General features: G+C 38.6%; 1 protein-coding gene across 1 annotated transcript in view; it reads left to right on the top strand.

The window, feature by feature from the left end:
• KCNT2 (potassium sodium-activated channel subfamily T member 2) overlaps positions 1 to 21,072 on the top strand; it is a 286,523-nt gene that overhangs the window by 210,729 nt on the left and 54,722 nt on the right. The window contains exon 21 of the mRNA XM_073358218.1: positions 9,922 to 10,056. Coding sequence (XP_073214319.1) covers positions 9,922 to 10,056 — 135 coding nt within the window. The remainder of the gene's footprint in view (positions 1 to 9,921; positions 10,057 to 21,072) is intronic.

Genomic DNA, 21,072 nt, shown 5'->3' with positions numbered 1-21,072 from the left:
TAAAACATTCAGCTGAAATATTGTAACCATAAGGACACTGCAATCAGTCCACCACATTTTTCACATCTCAAGGCAATAGGGTGAAATCCTGGCCCCACTGAAGTCAATGGAAGTTTTGCCATTGACTTAAAATGAGTTAGGATTTCACCCACTGTAAATTAGCATTAGTATCCCTTGCTATGATTTAATAGTTTCTCTTAATCTTTTTTGCAGTTTGTTAACAGAGGCAATTTGCAGTAGTGTGCATGATTAGACATGTCCTTATTTCGTGCTGATTAAAATTTCATCTGCTATCACTGTACTTTCAGTACCTAAGAAAGAAGAAAAAGGTGTAAGTCTTATAGTACAATACAGAAAGAGTACAGTAGAAAACTATTTTACCTTTCCTTTCTTAAAAGGAAATTTGAGATTAAAATTAACCTTTGACCTTTATTTCCACCCTAGTATGTCAAGCAACAATTAAAATGTTAAAAGTAGCCAACTATTGTTTTAGAAGAGGTGGAAGGGAAAGAAAAATGCAGACAGTTGAAAAATGCATAACTTTTAGGGAGAAATGATAAGGCAAGATCAATAGCTGGTGTAAAATTGATTTAATGGAACTATCATAGTTGAAACTAGGTGAGGATCTGGTTCCAGTCATTAAGCATTTTCATTAAAAAGATGTTTAAGGTCATGAATTGGAATATAATTTAGTAAGTCCTCTTTAGTCATCAATACTTTTTTCTTTAAATAAAGCATTTGCTGTATGATTGTGCCATAAAGTTTCCGATTTAGAAGACTAACAACATTTATGTAAAGCACATTTAAACTTGATCATGCTGCATCATGATCAAAGCAAACAGCATTGAATGTTGATGTCCAGAAATATAGTTTGCTATGTTACTAAAATATTTATTTAACATTTCCTAGTTTTCCCCTCCTCTCTCTTCCAAACAAACTAACATAGTTTATTCAGTTTCTTCAGAGGAGATGCAACTGTTGTGATGTTGTGTTTCATTGTAACCCATCTGCTGCTTAGGCCAGATATGCATTTTCTGGATGCAATCTGTTGGTTCCCAATGGTTTACTACATGGTGGGCTCTATTGACAAGTAGGTAAAATAATCCTCAGAACTTTAAACATTGTAGTGTTCAGTGGTTTGTCATGTGCTGTGCTTTGTAACTGCATGTTTAAGTGTGGTGACAGTACTTAAAAAATATCCCTGCATGCATGGTTTGTGTCAAGGTGCTGTAATTTGGAATTTCAGATTTCTGCCAAAGGATCTCAATCACTCAAAAATGAGTCACTATCTGGTTTTGCTTTATATAGTACATTGGCAGATCTGGCAGTCTTTTTAAACGCTTTCTTTGGTGTTGACTCTCTAGGTGAAATGGGCCCTAGGGCTAGGCTTTTTAAAAACAGGAATGAGCCTAAAGTTACTCCCCCCAATCCCCATTAAGGCGCAAATAAAGTTACCAAATTGTCAAAAATGCTGAGCACCCAACAGCTCCCACTGAGTTCTAGTCTAACCCTATATGAAACCGCCATATTTTTGCTCCTACTTGTTGGCTGGGATTGTTAACGTTTGTTATGAGATTTAGACACACTAATAGTAACTTACTTCTAAAACCGCTGGACTCCTTTGAAAATATCACCTACTACTTCTACCTAGCCCTTTACTATTACATATTTATAAAATAGTATCTAGATTTAATGGCATCACTGATTGAAGAGTCAGGCTAGAACTCAGACTAGAAGAGACTCTTTCATTAGATTTTCAGTATATTCCTGTTTCTAAACAGTCATCACTAAAGCAAAAAATTAGCTCTAATAGAGGGCCCAATCCTGAGACATCTGGGCATCCGGAATACTTATTCTGTGAAATATTGGTACTATGGAAGTCGGGGGGGGGGGGGAGGGGAGATTTGCAATAGACTACATTGGCACAATTTCACCTATCAATTTCAAAAGCAGTTCTAGCTGTTCAGCATGTCTCAGGATCAAGCCTATTGTAAATGGAGACGTATATACTTGGAAATGTACCTTAGTGACAGACAACACAAACTGTCATTCATAATACATTGATAGAAGTTATAATTTTTAGGATACGCCTACACATCCTACAGCAGAGATCCTCCCAGCTCACATCAGAAGAAAAGCCCAAGTTCTAGCCTGAGTTGCAGCTTCACAGTGATGGCTACAAAGCTATTTTTAGAGCATCAGTGCGAACGCCCTGCTAACCCAAACCTGTCCACCTAGGCTGGGAGGCTTACTGCTGGTGGCTGTGTAGACATAGCCTTAAAATGCATTGCATTCCAGCCTTCAAAAACAACAAAGAAAGGTCTTGGCACGTAATTATATTTAGCAGCATCTTGTCACCTTTGATTTGTGATCATTCAGAAATTATAAAAAATAATCACAGAAACTGAATAGTTGATTTAGCTACAATTAAGCTAGGTAATTAAAAACATGGAGTTTTCAAACTGTTTTATGGACCACAAAAAAAGTTAAACTTTACTACTATTTGTTGGGACTACTTCGGAAAGGAATACATTATATCACCCTGTAAGAAATGTCATGTTATCTTCCTTGTTGAGTGGTTCACATCAGTTTTGGAATTTATTGAATACAAAACAAGTTTGCAGATATTGAAACTAGTGGTAATATGATGTATTCTGCAGTTTACACTAATTGTAGTGTAGAGATGTTTCATTTATAGGACAGTGCAAATTTCTCTGCAGGTGAAGTGTAAAGTAACACTGACATACATTTATGTTCTATAATCTGTCAGCTGACTTGTCAGTTTATAAATTATGTCCAGTGTTTTAAATGATTGGTTTGCACATAAGCATTTAGAAACAAAGAAGTTACATATTGAAGTGAAAATCAATAAATTCTAGTTCATACTCACAATGTAATATATGCGAACTTCATTTTTCATGCACTGCTGACTGTTCCAAAAATACCCCCACTATTTACTGTACAGTTTGCAGTTCAGTAGTCAATTATTTGCTTTGATCTGTTTGTGGCTAAGTGCAAGTGTTGGCTATTTCCTTGATGTGTTTAATGACCATAGTGGTCCTGTCTAGTTGTACTACACTATATCACCATATATTTTGTCTGGCTATACTAAAAGGAGGACAGGAGACACTTGATATGAATTTAATCAGGCCACGACTTTATATTAGAGGTCTGGGACTACCTGGCAGATAAAGTGTACAGTACAGGCTACTCCATATTTTTTCAAATAACTACCTGGGGCTTCCACCAGCCCCCTTTGTTTTCCATCCAGGTCCCCCAGCCAACCCATGGCTTGGACCTTACTGTCCACCCCCTCTCATAAGAGTGTTAAGGTAGGCTGTAAGAAAGGGGAGTTGGCTTCCTTCCGTACCAATCATAGGAGCCCCAACTGCCCCCTTCCTGTTCCTTTAACCAGCACCTCCTTTTAAGTCCTTTACCTGGCCATTTATATGGTCACTGGATGCCTTCCCTATGGAGTACCTACACTGGACATCCACCCCACACTTACACAATAAGTTGCGACCTACCACCATAGCCTACCACCTTTTGTGCTCATCATAATAGGTCTTCCCTGACACCGGCTGTGGAAAAGGCAAAAAAACCCACGCTCACTCCACTGAAGCCAATATGGTGGTAAGGGAAAAATTCCTTCCCAGCCCCCCTAAAAAAGGAGTGACTAGCGCAATGCCCACAGCAGGTCCTAACCAAACCTGATATTTACACCTCCAGGAGAGGAAGGGTGGGTACTGCCTTGTCTACTGCATGGAGAAAGGGCTTCCAACGCCAGGCCTTGCACCGTTAAAGCCTTCTGCCCCTTACATTCCCCGGGGGGCGAGTCAGCACCACAAAGCTTTTTCTACCTTTTTGCAGCCCTTTCTGACCTTCCCCCCGCATAAAGCACTGCTACCTTCCAGCAGCAAGCCTGGCCAATGCTTCCCTTACTTAAAGGTGTGGTGCGGTCATTGCTGGTGTTGTGCATGTACATTATACTTCTTTTTTTACATACTGTACAAGATCATATTAACTTCACAAAAATCAAATCCAACTAAATGTTAAGCAAAAAATCAGTACTCCAAGAACAGTTCACAAAATGTGGAAACCCCAATACCTTATCCCAACCCTTCTTCTTTATTCCTTGATATTTATACATTTTATAAAATATTAACACATAGGACACTACAGCTTTCCACAGGAAATCATAATCTAAATGGGACATTTAAGTGGCCTATTAAAGAGTACATGGTTTATAAATTAGAGAGGCTCACCTGCATAAATATCTTCTAAACTGTTTTAAAAAACTGCATGTATGTAAAAAATACACAAAAGTCAAAGGAAAATCATAACAAATGCTCATTTAAGGCTTGATTTTGATATCTGCTTGACCCCAAATCCAGCATAGCCTTAGACACAAATCCTGCAAAGATTTAAGCGTGTGCGAAGTCTCACTGAATTTAAAGATGTGCTTCGTGCTTTGCTGGACTGAAACTACACTGTCCTCTTCAAACAGGACTATACTAATGCTAACAAGGAACCTTTCAGTTCACACCCACAGCAACCAACTGGGGAATTACAGTGCAGCACTTTGGTGCACACTGTTATTCACACCCCATAGTCTAAACAGTGGTGTAGTGTAGACAAGCCATTAGACTTGTACCAAAACCTTTGAAATGGATTTTTCATCTCAATACATGATTTAAATGTGCACACTCAGTGGAAGAAAGTGGTTTAAGCAGTAATGTTAAAGCAGAATTTCCTTTAAACTAACATTTTCTCTGCATTTTTTGGGATTGGTCCTGCTTTGAACAGGGGGTTGGACTAGATGACCTCCTGAGGTCCCTTCCAACCCTTATATTCTATGATTTACACCCTACAGCAAGATTCTGCTATTTGACAAAAAGGATGGTACGCATACAAACGTGAATGAGCATAGGCACCTAAAAGATCAATTATATTAGAGTTATGACTGAAGAGGTAGAGAAATATTGGTGCATATACCCCGTTGGGGTAAACTGTCATCAAAATAATGGAGCTATGATCATTTTGTACCATCTGAGGATGTTCCCTGTTAATTTTAATTTCATATTCACTACTCTGTGGTTTTCCATGAGAGACATCCAGAGAAATGATCAAAAGAAAATTCACAGCCTGGCTGAGCTTCATCAAAATAGGGCCTCAATTAGCAGAAGTTTGTTCTACAATTTTCCATATAAAGAAAAGGAGTACTTGTGGTACCTTAGAGACTAACAAATTTATTTGAGCATAAGCTTTCATGAGCTACAGCTTGCATCCGATGAAGTGAGCTGTAGCTCACAAAAGCTTATGCTCAAATAAATTTGTTAGTCTCTAAGGTGCCACAAGTCCTCCTTTTCTTTTTGCGAATACAGACTAACACGGCTGCTACTCTGAAACCTGTCAATTTTCCATATGTAAGTGATGTGTAATATGTACAGCCATATAGGCTATGGATAAGGGTTGTGTAGGAAAACCATTCGAGATTAAGAAAGGCATAATTAGGATAATAGATATCTTTGATAAGGGAATATTCCTAATTTTTTGTTTTTAATAATTAGGAAGAAAGTCAGATATTCCAAATAGCCATTGCTGTCATTTTTAAAAAGAGCTTAGACATTATTTTAATGTAATAGTAGGAAGTTAATTAAAAGATTCTAAACTTATTCAGCTTTGGACAGTAGAATAATTGAGATCTTGTCAGAGTATAAAAGTTTTTTTGTTATGTGTAGTTTTTTATTGGTAGTCACAAGGGCTATATTTTCAAAGGTCAGCACAATGGTAGAATGCAGAATAAAATGTAGTTTGCTAAGAGAAAGATTAGAGTTTGATATATGAGCAGGTTAAATGCATACCAATAAATACTAAATATAGAATGGTATTAAATTTCATCACCAACTATACATCACTCCAAAACCAATTAATATAGAACATGTAGCTATGTACTAAATGTGAAAATCAAGACTGGAAATTTCATAGGACTGGGTAGGAAATGGTTTTCTTGTCCAACGAGAACTTTGAAATTCAAAAAAAAATTCCAATCCCTGTTAGGATGAAAAGTCAAGGCCTCAATTTTTTGTGAACTGAAAATCTGAAAAAAATAATTCAGTCACATCCATCAAAACATTTTGTTTCAATTTCAAGTTGTTTCAATTTTGACATTAATTTATAGTGGAGTATTAAAAAGATTTTATTTTGCAATGTAGGTTGTTTCAAACAAAAATAATTTATGTTCCATTTCAAAAAGTGTTAAACATGGCATTCCAACAATTTTGAAACATTTTCAAAAACATTGAAGTGGAAAATTTGTCAAAACTGAGCTTTTCATACAAATGATTTTGGTTTAATCAAATTAGAATTTTCTGATAAAAACTGTTTCACTGGAAAAAAAATCACGCCCAGCAGTAGATTTTTATGCATTTAGGTCTTAATGCAACTGCTGTTAAAGACAATTGAAAGACTATTTGCTTCACTGGAAACTGGTTGGGATAAATGGGGTGAAAGAGCAGAAACACAGTCTAGTTTTAGACAGAAGATCAAATCTATGGAATGGTTGCTAGTTATGCTTACATTTTAACTAGTTTTGCAGAAAATGTTTTGAGCAGTCATCAAACACAAATGGAAGTTGTATTGTCACATGGGTAGTAAGAACATGAATCAGACTATGATGGAAAAAAGGAATCAGCTCTTTATTACTTAATATCATCACTGGTTAACATTTTCCATCAAAACTGTTTAGTTTTTCCACAAAGTGTCTGCTTTCTCTTAAAAAAATCAGTTTAATCAAACCCCCAAATTGGAATATTTTCTTCTGTGGGCTGGGCTTCATGGCTAGACTACATCTCCCATGATGCTCCATGGCCAGAGACTTCCCCTGATTCGCCATCTTTTCTCTCTCTCCAAGAAGAAAGATAAAAAGGTATTATGGGAGATTTAGTCTGACCAGGGAGCCCAGCCCATAGAAGAGAATGGAGCAGGCAACCAAGCTACAATTCCCATTGGTTTTCTGCCAAAATATTTCAGTATTTGAATTTTGACCATAAAAGTTAAGTTTTCTATAGTATGGGATTCACCTTTGTCCAGCTTGTCCTAGTCCATCCCTCCATGAATGCAAGTCGACACCACACCAGTCTATTATATTGCAAGCACATTCTTTCCATTTCTTGCCAAAGAGTTTTGTCATGGGATCGGCACAGTGCGTTTTCGGTCTGCCCAGTGGTCGCTTTTGGTCTCTGGGGATCCAGTTACTGAGGTGGGTTGTCCACCTATTGTCTTGCCTATGGGATTTGGAGGAACAAACAAAACACACCACAGAATTTTTTTTGACCAACTCTAATTAATTCAGAAACATTTAAGATGATATGGCTGATTTTTATTTATAACTCTTTTAGTTATTTTTTAAATGTAGTTCTTTGTAAGTATTTATTTAATCCACTCAAGGCTGAATACTGGTTAAGTTCAAGGCTCCCAGAATTGACCCAATGCCTATTGGCCCCAAACTAAGCATACTTGTCAGTCTGAAATATACTGGTATCCCAAGCCATATCCTCCCCAGTTTAAGGAAATATTTTGAACAGATTTAGACTGCTGCCCTCACTGCAACATATAAAAGAAAGATAGCCTCACATATCCTCTAGGCTGTCTCCTCAACTCAATCTTTGGGCTATAGCCTACAGCTAATGAGCTTCAAAAAGGAGCAAAAGCATTTAAAATAGGCCCTGTAGTATTAGCCTAATCTAATACCCTTCATGGCTTGGGACTGAAGGCCTCAGTCTACCACTTGTGGGGTCCCCCCTTAGGTGGGTTATCCCCTACTTGCCAGGCCAACCATCCCCCATCACTGTCCTCTGTTGTTCTACTAAATGAATACTGGATAGCACCCCTCAAATCAGTTTATGCACCCCACCATCAATAAATTAATGTTTGGCTGCCTCCCCTCCAGCAAGTCATCTTTCTTGGGCTCTACATCTTTGCAGGGCTCTATCATTACTGCTGCTCCTGCTTCTCCACTAGTGTACAGAAGGCTCACAATATCTCAGCTTCTTAGTCTAAAACCTTGGCCTTCTGTGCTTCTCACTTCCTCTCTCCCCTACTCTTAAAGGAACAGTAGCTCAAGAGACTTATGTCTCCTTCCTTCCTCCCATCCTTTTTTTAAAAGTACAGCATCTAAGGCCATTCTAGCCCCTTTGACAAGGAGTGCAATGTCTCCAGCCAGTCTGCTCCCACACACCTGATTTCCCCATTTCTAAATCAATTAGACCTTGTCTCCACCTTTTTTTTCAGTAAGGTTCAAATTTGAGCCTATATGGTTATATCAGTATAACTTGCCACATAGACACTCTTATTCCCATATGAGAGTATCCTTGGGGGGAGAGGGGGTATACTGGTATAAATTATCACTGTAACTGGTAAAACTTTCCCATGTAGACAGACTCTTAGTAGTGCACGGGTTGCTTGTTTCCTTCCCTTTCAGCCCATTAAAGGACCAGTGGTGCTTGGGCCAGTGTTTCTGTCATCTCCCCTCATCTTTAGTGAAAGTAACAGTGTTGGCTTAGCCTTCTTGCCAAGGGAAAAAATTCTATTTATGAGAAAAAAGAATGAGACACACAAAACACCTAGGTGCAAGAGGAGGTGCACCTGGATGGCTGAGGAGAACCTTCTTTATGTTATGAGGAGAGCTGGGGTAGCAGGTCAGCAACTATACCACCATCCTGGAGAAGAGGTTCTGGGCTTAGTTTAAATGGATTTATTGGGGAGAAGAGCATAAAATGAGGTGGTGGTTCAGTATTTATTAAATGGGACAGAAGAGTGTATAAATTAATTGGATTTTCAAGACCTGTTTCTATTTCTAGATGTGTGTTTTATACAGTGCATTTTAGTTAAGGAAAAAAATCAGCAGCTAAATTTTGTTCCTCCTTCATTCAAGGTTAACTATGCACAACAAACTCACAAATACATTTTATGTTTTCTTGTAAACACTTGTGGATCTAAAATTTTTGGGGTGTATATTCAAAATTTTGAAACCATGTTTTCTAGTGAATGTGTATCAGTATGAATTTTGGTTTGTCTTTTTCCAAGAGACATTGGCCTTATCCCTTGGGCTGGAAGAGGGCATCCTTTGGCAGTTCTTGCTACATAAATTTGTGTGGGAAGCTATGCTCAGAAAGTAACTTGATTCCTGCTTTTGCCTGTGTAATGCTCTACATGTTTGCAGGACTCTATTTTTGCTGTTGCTTCTACTTCTCCACTAGTGTACAGAAAGCTCACAATATCTCAGCTTCTTATTCTAAAACCTTGGCCTTCTGTGCGTCTCACTTCCTCTATCCCCTACCCTTAAAGGAACAGTAGCTCAAGAGACTTCTGGAAAGCTACTCTTGTGCAAAAGTGATCCTTCAGTATGAGAGAGAATAGGGAGCCAGTGAGGGACTATGAGGTGAGAAGCTAGAAAATCAACATATCCGACTGCCTCTGGGTGAAGGCCCTTGATATATGAAAAGGTCCTTTTGTGTAGGAGGTAAGACACTTATATGAAACAGGTAATGACAATGCGATGAGTTGTGGAAGACCTAGTTGGAGAAGGGGAATTGATACATATACACATGCACAGTGTAGTGTAATTTTACCAACGTTCTTTTAGTGAATGGAGAAGGACAAGCGATCCTCGGCAATCTATCAGCAGGATTCTATTTTACTTCAAAGAACATTAAAATTATTATTCATATTGTCTCTGTTCTACCAAAACACTTACATGAAGCTGATAGTTAAAGTGCATTCAGAGACCACCACCAAGTGGTAGGAATCAAATATAAGATTGGTGAGCTCCCAGGATATGTTACAGTTGAGTTTTTCTAACTCATACGTATCCTGCCATGTATTTATATTGGTTTTTAATTCTGTTCCTCTTTACAACAGCCTAGATGATTTGCTAAGATGTGGGGTGACCTTTGCTGCCAACATGGTGGTTGTGGACAAGGAAAGTACTATGAGTGCTGAGGAAGACTATATGGCAGATGCCAAGACTATTGTAAATGTACAAACTCTCTTTAGGTAAGTCATTTTGTAACTAACCCATACAGCTATGTTAAGCATGAAATATTTTAGAATTCTTTTTGTGGAGGGGGAGATGGAAGTGTGGCTTCTCAACCATTTCTCTTACCTCCATTTTTAATTAAACACCACTTTATATGATCAAGCAAAAGTCATTGCTGCTTCACGGTACTATACTCAGGTCTCTTGGGATGTGGAAGGGTAAGACTCCAGCTCTCAGATATGACTCCTCACATTCCAATATGGCCACTTGCTACTTCTCCAGAGTCTTTTGAAGGCATCTGAGTAGTCTGTGGGAAGGGAAAGAAGGCCAGTCAGCCACGCCTGGAAGACTTGAGATAGAGGAAACTCACTGGACCTTTGCCTTAATAAACATCTTGTGATAAGGTCATAATCCTAAACTCATTACAGACAGTGGGTGCTGTGAGAGAAAGAGGACTACAAATTAGGTGAGAGAAGGACTGATGTCCAGTAACTTGGATAGTTGTTCAGATTTTGAACCAAACTAGAATTTTGCCCCTTTTGAGAGGTAGCTGCCCCTAATTATGGTCTGTGTTACAGGTCACAAAGTTCCAGGGGACAGGGAGGGAAAATCTGAATCTAAATATTGAAGAAAAACAGGTTCTCTTTCACAGTTGGAATTACATAAACCATTCACTCATTGCTTGCAAATGATCCAGCAATAACTATGGGAAGAAACTAGAAGATACAAGTGTGTATGTGGTCATAAGAGTTACTTTTGTCTTTCTCTATGTCTAATAATTAGAAGGGACTAAAGTGTTCAAAGTAGTACTTTAAATTGGTTCTCTTAATAAGTTTTAATTAACAATATACCATAGCTAAGTCCTATCTTTATCATTTTCATGTTCTTTTCCATCTGACCTGCTCCTGGTAGAAGGTCTATGATTACAGCAAATTAACAGAAGTAGTCAGACATGTTCCCACTACAGCAGGCTCTCTTCCCTTTTGTCATAGTGTCATCCATACCATCTGGATTAACTGTGAAGAGAACACTTGCCAATATTTCCATTACTGATTATTAGGTCCCACTAATTGTTTTCCCTTGTAGAAGAACAAATGCCTCTTAGCTCATTTGGTAGATCAGTACAGTTCCCAGTAAAGCACTGAACCCTCTCTCTGAGCACAGATTTTTAGCAGCAGGGCAGACTGTTCAAAGGATGCAAAAGAAATCAGAACAAAACCTTTCTTGCTTTAGCCAGAAAAGAGACTCACACAGCTCACAAAGAGGAGAAAAAATGTCTCTTTAAAAAGTATTGCTCAAAGTCAGAAAAAGTAGAAAGAGACTAAGGAGATGGTGCTCTGATGAAGAATAAAATGGGTTTCAGCTAAGGTCTGGTTTTATACCCACTCATGCCTAAGATCCTGGTTGGAATTCAATGGCATCTCTTTAAGATCCTGATTCAGCAAGGCAACTAAGCAGGCACTTAGCGTTAAGGATATGAATAGCCTATTGGCTACAATAGCACTACTCACATGCTCAAAGATAATATGTACTTGAGTGCCTTGCCAAATCATGGCCTAGAGCCCTAAAATGAGGAAATGATTAATTCCAAACACATTTTTGCCAGGGTAGCACAGTTTAACTATTAGACCTTCAGTCCTTCACCTTAATAAGAATTCAGTATCCCTTCAAATGAATTCCAAGGGAGTTTTGACACAGTAGAAATTGTAGGATTGGGCCCTTCATTTCAACAAGTCCATAGTGTGTTGAAATTTCATTTGCAAATATTGTAGAAGCTGCACTCCATCTCATGATGAAACAAAACATTTCGGGTGAGAAATTGTATGAAACTGACAGCGAAACAAGGAAATAAAGAGGGGGGGATTTCATTCTTCAGTAGTCTTTGTTTTGTGAAAGGTTTTTTCTTTTGAAATTTCAGCCAGAATAGATGAGGCCGTTTCTATGAATGAGACTAGGGAAAAATAAGTTTTTTTTTTTTTTTTTTTAAATAGGGCAAAACAAGGCGAGACCTTTCTTGAACAAGTCTAGCACTCCATTCTTTGGAACAGGGACTTCAAATGTAGGTGGGAGTGGCCTTTGTGGGAGGGGAGGCCTTTTGCCACCACATGAAAACCCTCTAGAATCCAAGTTATAAACTCTTGAAAAAATAAAGGTTGCACATGCTCAAAGAGGTCTTACATTTTAGTAGCCATATTCACAGAGATTCAGTTTGCACAGAGTCTATTCCAGCCCAGGGCTGAGAAGGACTTCCCCTGCAATTGTAGCTCTGAGCTGTTTTGGGCCATACCAAGTCTGGACCAGGCATCTGTGACATACCAGAGTACAATCCAGACTAATGAGCAGCTGTGTCACCGTTGCCCTGCAAACTTAGGTGCCTTACAATGCCTTCTTGAAGTAACTCCCACCTGCGCTGGTCACAAACATCCTTCCACCATGCAAGTCACACCCTCTGTGTATGTGTGTAACTGCAGCCTGCCGGTCACACCTGGGTTAAACTATCATGGTCACCTGTCTAGGTTATATTTCAGGATGACCCCAGCACACCCTCACTCTTAGATTTCCCCCCAGAAATATATGTCTATACTTCCCAGCCTTCTGAACAATACAAGTTATATCAAGCCCATTATTTCTTTAAATAAATAATATGAATGGAACTTGACACCCACCCAACGGAATTTCCAGATACTCTAGTTTAGACACACTGGGTTGGACAAAACAATAAAACAAGTTTAGTAACTACAAAGGATAGATTTTAAGTGTGTACAAGTACAGCGGCATAAGGGTCAGAAATGGTTGCAAGAAAATTAAAGTTAAAATACAAGTGGTGCCTCAGTTAAACTATGTTAAATTCAAAGCAAAAGTTCTCACCACACGCTTTCAGCAGTCTTACTGACCCAACTTCTTAGGACAGGATTCTTCTCCTAGAATCCAACTGTCACTTCAGAACAGGAGGAGGAGATTGGGACAAGGAATGAGAAACAGGGCAGAAGAGACTGTGGCCAGCAAAGGACACTCCCCTCCAGACCCTAGAATAGAACCCAAGATTCCAGAGTCTCACCATTCCCCTGGTTTCAGTGAATATCTGTGAAATCCCCTGGCAAAGTGTCCCATCCCTGTCTAGGGCTGGTCCACATAGAGGATGGCAACCTACTACTGCTAGAATTTAGTCTCTTAGCTCAAGCGCCAGAGGTGAGGGTGATGGATGCACTGATGAACCATGTGGGTGTCAACGCATGCTTTAAAAAAACAACAAACTAGAAAATTACACAAAAAATGTTCAGAGAACATTAAGGTTTCAAAGTCAAGTACTCAAAAGTTAGGAAAAGCCATAATTAAGTTTTGCTCTGCAGATATGTACAATGGTTCTATGTCTGTTAACAGCTTGCATCATGTTTTCACTAGATGGCAACATTAGCTCATATCTGAAGCATAACTATTATAAAAATATAGAATTACAGGAAGGCCAAAAGAGGAACGGGATTTTCTTTGTGTTTTTGACCAAGTTAGAAAAGAAAAAAATAGATTTTAAAATGAAATATTTACCCATAACTATTTTCAGAATGCTTTCACAATCTTTCACCAGTAGTATTTTGTAAAACAAATGACAGAGGAATGGAAGAGACTAGTTTCCACTTTGTGCACCAACATTAAAGCAGAAAGGATGTAAAAAGATGTATCAAATATTGATGAGGTATAATATATAGACAATTTTTTACGAGTGAAAATGCACAGCATTTACATCAGAGGTTTACATTCTTCATAGAATTTTGTAAGGAGTTTCATAGGGCTAAATATTAGGGCAATTACTTTAACAGTTTTATTAATGATTTTAGACCAAGCTAGAGCACATATTGTAAGGTCATTACATTTGCAGATGATAGCAAATTTAGAGGCATAATTATGGGTGGAGGGGGTGGGTGAAGATTGCCTAATCTAGATTATCCTATAAAATAGTTAAAACGTTTAGTGTTGGAACAGGCTATTCAATACATGTAAGCACAAAGTGATATTCTTTAGCAGAAATAATGCCCAAATAAAGTATATTCAGAAAAGTTTTCAGTGGGTTAATATGATGGGGAAAAGGGTTCTATGTATAAATAATCTGAACAGCATGTGAGAGGGAGAACAATCCAGATTGGGTTCCAGTAAACATGAGTCTACTTTTGAGATTTGCTTTGTAATAAAAAAACAGCAAATTGTTACCTGAGTTTCTCATGGCAACATTATAAAACGATTTTAAAGCATTGAAGTATTTTGTTAAGATATGTAGTTCATGACGACAATGGTCTTTGCATCTTTGATTCAATCGTACTTTTAAAGACTGAGTAAAGTGAATATATAGTAGAAACTAAGTCACAGTGAATGGGATCATTCAAAAAAAATTAGAGACCATTCGCTAAATGGAATCAATACTTTGACCTCAGTAAGGTAAAATATTACTGTTGAGCCTAGGTTGTTGATTCTTATGAAAGTTTCTGACATTGCTCAGTGTTTTACATTGATTAATAATCTTGCTCAGTTTAAAGTTGCCTTCCTCCTCAGACGATGAATGTGCTGTTTATAGCATATTTGTTTATTTGTTGAAAGCAAGAAGTTGCACCATGCCAATTAAAACTCTGGCACACCACCACTTTGACTCAATTAAAGCTCAAAAGGGAGTAAGAAAGTATGTATCAGTCTCACTGAATGTAATATGAATCTTTAATACTTTGGATGCAAAAGAACAAGCTTAGCTTAGTTTTGAAGTATAAATAAAATGTACTGGCTTTGGGCAATGTATAGGTGGCCCAAAAGGCCTTTTTCCCGTTTCATCCTACCAGTTGAAGTCATCAAATGATTCTGCACTGATGTGTTAGTCTTGGGGTGAAATGCAGGGCCTCCTCAGTGGAGGCTTTCTTTACTCTAGAATGGGCTTCCCTTATTCATTTGGCAAGTCTAACTGACCCTGAGCATATATTTTAAGGCCTATCAGTTGTTTGGCTATACTAAAAATGGACAAGACACACTTGATATGGATTTAATCAGGCCACAACTTCATTATTAGATGTCTGGGACTACCGGGGAGATAAAAGTGTACAGTGCAGGTAACTCCATGTTTACTACGTAATTACCCAGGCGGTTTCCAACAGCTCCCCCTCTTTTTCCATCCAGGTCTCTCCAGAAAATCCATTGCCCCTGGGACCTTACCGTCACCCCCCTCATAGGAGGGGTAAGGTGGGCTATAAGAAAGGCAGGTTGGCTCCCTGAAGTTCAAACCATAGCAGCCCCAACCCCCACATCGTTCTGATCCTTTAACCAGCTTTTCCTGGTCTTTTAGATGGCCTTTTAGGTACCCTGGGCCTAGGCCAAGGAGAGCTTTGAAGATAAGGACAGAGACCTTGAACTCAATTGGAAATTCTATGGGAAGCCAGTATAGAGAGCAGAGGACATGTGTCATGTGCTCACAGTAGCCTGTGTTGCTGAGGAGATGTCCTGCAGCGTTTTGTACCAGTTGGAATTTTCGAAGTGCTGAAGGCTTCTTGCCCAGGTGTATCACGTTGCTGTGATCCAGATGAGAGGTGATGAATGCATGAATAATTGCGGCCAGGTCTTTGTCTACTAGAGTGGGACAGAGTCTCCTAGACAAGCGGATATGATAGAAAGCATTACACATGGCTGTTGCTATGTGATTAAAGGGCCTGATTGTGATTTAACAGTCTTTCTGGACTCAGGGGCAAACAAAGGAGGGAATTATGACTGTGTTACATCTCTCCCTTTGTGTCCCCATCTTGGTCCAGAGGAAAAGGGGTCTGCTACTAGTCTAACCTATTAGCAGACTATTTCTGCTTCCACATCACCTCAGCTCTGCCTGTCCCTGTCCACTCCTCACTCACTGGCATGGGATGAGGAATAGTGGCTCCCTGGAGACTATTCTCATCCTTACGATGTGATCCACAATTTGGATAGCCTATGTGTGGGCTTAAGGAGGTGCCTTATGCTCCTTTACTCCCTGCACAGGCATTTAGAGCAAGACAAAATTTTACCTGAACATTAATCAGATTAATAGCTGCACAGTACTTTCCCTATAATTCCACTAGAGGGCAGACTTAATTTGTACAGCCTTACAGTCCAAAGAATAGTTTTGAAATTGACTCACTATGAACAGTCACTTTGCATAACCCAATGATGGTCTAAATCCAGCTCTTCCAGGGACCCAATAACTTGCTTTCACATTCAGTTATGTATATTCAGTCATTATATCAGGTGTTAATCCTCCCTTTACAGTTGACTCTACTTATTATATTGCTAATATTCACATTTAAATACCTGCTTGATATAAGAAGCTAATACAAGAAAATCCTCTAGCAGCAAATCCTTTGATAATTATGCATGGCATGGTCCAAAATTAATGCAGAAATAAGGAGCCAGGGTTTAAAGAGGATTTTTTTTAAAGGAAATTAAAAAATGAATCTCTTCAGTTGCCTCGATTTGTACAACTTTCCCTCACTTACCGTGATAGTAGGATTGCATCAACAAATTGGCTTTAATATATTTCCACACAATCTAACACACAAGTGTAAAGGTTAATTCTTAGGCTGGAGAGTGTGATTTATTTAGCATATGCTAGCATTTAGTTAGTAGTCAATTCCACCATTGCATAATGCAGGCAGACACTGCATGTGTCGGTCTGTGAATCAGAGAACCAGGGAGCTACAGTCAGTGTATGCTCAGCATCCTGAATAAAACATCCTCTGTGTGTTTTCGGTATCCAAGCACTGTCCCTTCTCAACCACAGAAGAGAGTACAATGTAGACAACTTATCATTGCCCAGCAAATTTTAGAGTTTTCTCAAAGCTGACCACCCCATTTTTCTCTAAATGATCATCACACTCAACATTCAGATATTCACATGACAAAACTTGAAGCTGGTAGATGCCATAAAATGTAGACAATCTTTAAAACAACATGCTGAAAAAAAATCCTTAAATAAATATGCATGATTGTATTTAAATATTTTATTGTAAAAAATTTGTTAAACTCTCACACAATTTCACAGATAACTTGGTTTCCATCTATTTGTGTATTTCCACCCCCATTTAAAAATGAGCATTTGTAACGATCATATTTAAAAAGCTGAAAGAGATTAGTGAGTCCAGTGATGTTTCCTATTTCAAGAGTACAGAATACATTGCAAACTAAAAAATGGAAGAAAATGTTAAAGGTTGACCACTTATACCCATAAGCCTACTTCATTTCTGTAGGAAACTCTTCACTCTTGTAGGGTACACCAGCATTTTAGCCAAAGTTTGGCAGTGCTTACTCAGGAAAAGGTCCCATTGGACTCAGTTGAACTTTGGTTTAGAGAATGTTCAGGAAAATCTAAGAGCAGTGATGTGAATGTAGTTCATGTTTGATGCTGAACACCCTTCAATCCCGACCCTTCAATCTAGCTGACCCAGTTAGACAAAGGCAAACATGGCCCTATGTTACATAAACTAAACCCTTTGTCAGGGAAACCTGCAAGTGCAGCAGTGGTAAGTGTCCAACAGAACATTACCAATGGCCACGTAATAGGAAAGAGACAAGACAATAGCAGACTACATCAATTGATATTGGACCCAGATGTATATTTCTGAGATCAAAGGGTAGTGGTTCAAATATTTCAGAAGTAGTGGAAGTTTATCTATTCACAGCACCACTGATCAAGCCCTGAATTACCATAATTTGAATGAAGGAGAAGAGAATGCAGTTGTTATGAGCATTTTGTCCTCGATCTGAAATGGGAAGATCACCTATGTCTTCCTACTGATACTTGTGGAACCCAAGTTCTGGCTGAGAACAAAAGAGATAAGGGTTCCATGATCCTAACAAACACCCTGGCTGAAACAAATAAAAATTTTTTTTAGCTATGATACTGGGTGATCACATCACCTTGAGAGTCTGGACTCATCTGGCAACATAGAACTAGAGCACCTCTTTACATCCTAACCCAAGATCTAGTTCTTATCAACATGGCTCTTGAGGTTGGAAATTGAGAGATGTTTCTGAGTATGTATGAAGTTCTTACCTATTGGGAACAAACAAATACAGTTGCAAGTAGAAAAGTTTTTGTGGCCTGTTGTGAAAAGTCACACATGGATCCTATTGTGCGTCCCACATAAAAACTGTTTGATCATTATCCTTTCCATGTCAGATCCTGAATTCAGACAATTCCCCTTACCCAGTCCATTTAGCACCCTTTCATAAACATGTTGAAGAAAGACCAGTTTCTCTGTAGCCCTATCAGCAGGTTCCCAAAGGGATAGATGCATTTTAACCCCTCCACAGTGTCCTGCATTGTGGGATATTTAATATAGTCCTAACTGAGCTGATTATTCTGTTCTTTTGTATTGAACCCATTCAGAGCTTTTGAGCTCAGGTTTCTCATTTAGGAGGTCATTTACTTGGTGGTTGTGACTTCAAAGAGACAAAGCTTCCAGCCCCAATGACAAATCTATTTTATACTATTTTTGAAGAGTTTTAGTTGCTGCTCTAGACTTGCACAAATTTCCTTCCAAGACCTGGTGACCGAGTTCCACCCCACACTGCTTATGTTAGCATTATTCTTAATATCTCCAAAGATTGCACTACTGCTAGCCCAGTTCTCGTACAGACAGGCTGCATCCACCAGCATTTTTACCACAAGGTTATCTAACATTTCTTAGAAGAGGTCTGCAATGATGGGATAGTTAAAACTCCAGCAACTGGTGTACACTAGTGCTTCTATCACACCGATCATCAGCAGAGCTACTACACTGGTACTGCAACAATAAAGGACATTAAGAAACATTTATTTAGACAAAATCTTAGTCATTGATCTTGCTGAATGTTTAGCCTTTGCTTGCTTTCCCATTCTAGTGAATCCCTTCTCCACAAACCTGACCTAGAATACAGTGTGCTGAAGCATTCAGAAAACGTATCCAGGTTTTTATTGCATTTGACACTAACTCATTAGTTCAGCTGGTTTCAAGAGAACCATGTCTAAAATGGGTGCCTGATTGCATCTATTGCTGTTACAGCCTGGCAACACACAAACTTGAAATTCATGTCAAGGCCCGTTCTGAGAGTGGCAGATCTGCTATAGCAGGTCGCTTCCAATCTGTGCTGTACAGGAGACATGTACAGCAAAGTCATGGCTGCTTTACAGATTTGACAAACACACACTATTCCTTAGATTCAGCCTCCAGAGAGGAGCCCACCTATAAATGTCACAGACTTATTTCTAAACTACGGAGGCTTAGACAATCCAACCCTCAATATATGATTTGTTATGCACTAGACAACCTCCTTGCAGGGCTGAACGTTTGGTGACTTTCTAAATACTTTCCTCTGTAACTGGATATTGTATTGGAGTATTTTCACCTCCTCATTGCAAAAAACTGACCATTGGAGCAACAGGGACAGCTTAAGTACTTCAGCAAGGGTAGCATGAGACAGACCTAACACAGTCAACTACCTTACAGCTTTAGAGCTATAGGAACACATCGTCTCATCACAACACAAGCTCATCAGAGGACCTAAGAAATAATCCATTCAGAGTTAAATGTTCAGATAACCATAAAGTTATCCTGTGTTTATAAACAATCCATAGACTGTATAGCTCAATTCATACAAGAAAGCAGAATTTTAATCAATCCACGTCCCTTATGCCATGTGACAACGGTTAAAAAAACTCACAGGAGTTGCTTTCTACCAAAACTGAACAAGAAAGTTAGCATAAGGAAAACAGTACTATTCCTTAACTTATTCATTTCCTGATTCACCGCAGATCTAACTCCCGCTCGAAAGACTGCTTGACTTCCTGAAGTTAAAGAGTACACATATCCCAACACCGCATTCTCTGAATTCAAGAAAGGGAACCCCAATGCATTTGTTATTTTCATCATAAATACTTACAGTATGCTGTATATCCTGTAACATCACAGCTCTGTTTACAGTGAACAACTTCTCAGTTATCAACTCCTTTCCAACAAGAAAGCAAAACTACTTAACTTATAGGAGTATAAATTTCAAATATTTTATTTTGTTCAGAAGTGAAATAAAATGATAAAATAATAAGGAATTCAGGGGGAAAATATATGCTTATGTCACTAGAAGAGTTTTTTGCCACCTTGTCTATTAAGTGGCCAGGTTCAGTTTTGCATTCATTAGAATATATTAATCTTAATCTTGTTTTGTTAATTACAACAGCTGTTTGTGCTCACCAGGCAATTTTTAACCAAAAGGCCTTCATGACTGAGTCACCTTGGGAAAAACAACATTTAATACTAATGAATCACTGGCATTAAGGGGTAGGGGAAGTGAAACAGCCATTGCCATTTGAAATTGGCTGAATTTGAGGGCAATTAAGAAAGACAGATATGCACACTTCAGATTACTATAATGGTAGTGCATTGTATTGGTGATTTGTTTTAAAACAAACATTTGAGGAGAATTACTTCAGGTGTATTTATCCAAGTAATTTTTCCGTAGATGGCAGAATGCTTTATTTTTTGAAGTCTGAGTTTGTTTTGGAACACATGAATATTTTGGAAAGATCAGAGGAAAAATGAGAAATCAGGGTTTAAACAACTGCAGGGTTAAACTGCAGGGTTTAAACAACTGAAGTGCTGGATTGGTCATTGCCCAGCAATAAAAATAATTAGTTGATAACAAGGAAGTTTAGGGCCCTGACAACATATCCCTTTGCAAGTTTCCAGCCCACCTCAGAAGTTTCTCTTTTTTGGGTAGTCATGTTTGCGTCCCCATTCATTTCAAGCCTTGTAAATACAAACATGGAACACAGAAACATATGACTTTCAACAAGAACAGTGGATGACATGGAAATAAAAGCTATTTTCAAATGTGACTCATGATTTTGAGTGCCTCCATTTGGGACACCTAAAAAAGGCCTGAGCACCTGACCTAAGGGAAGGAAGAGTGGGGAAATCAGACCTTCAAGATTTCAACTTGGGCATCCAAAAAAAATGGAGGTACTCAAAATCACGAGTCACTTCCAAAAATCGTGGTCTTAT

This window comes from Lepidochelys kempii, chromosome 8 (assembly GCF_965140265.1).
Source record: "Lepidochelys kempii isolate rLepKem1 chromosome 8, rLepKem1.hap2, whole genome shotgun sequence".
NCBI classification, from domain to species: domain Eukaryota; kingdom Metazoa; phylum Chordata; order Testudines; family Cheloniidae; genus Lepidochelys; species Lepidochelys kempii.
This window is presented reverse-complemented; position numbering and strand designations above follow the sequence as displayed.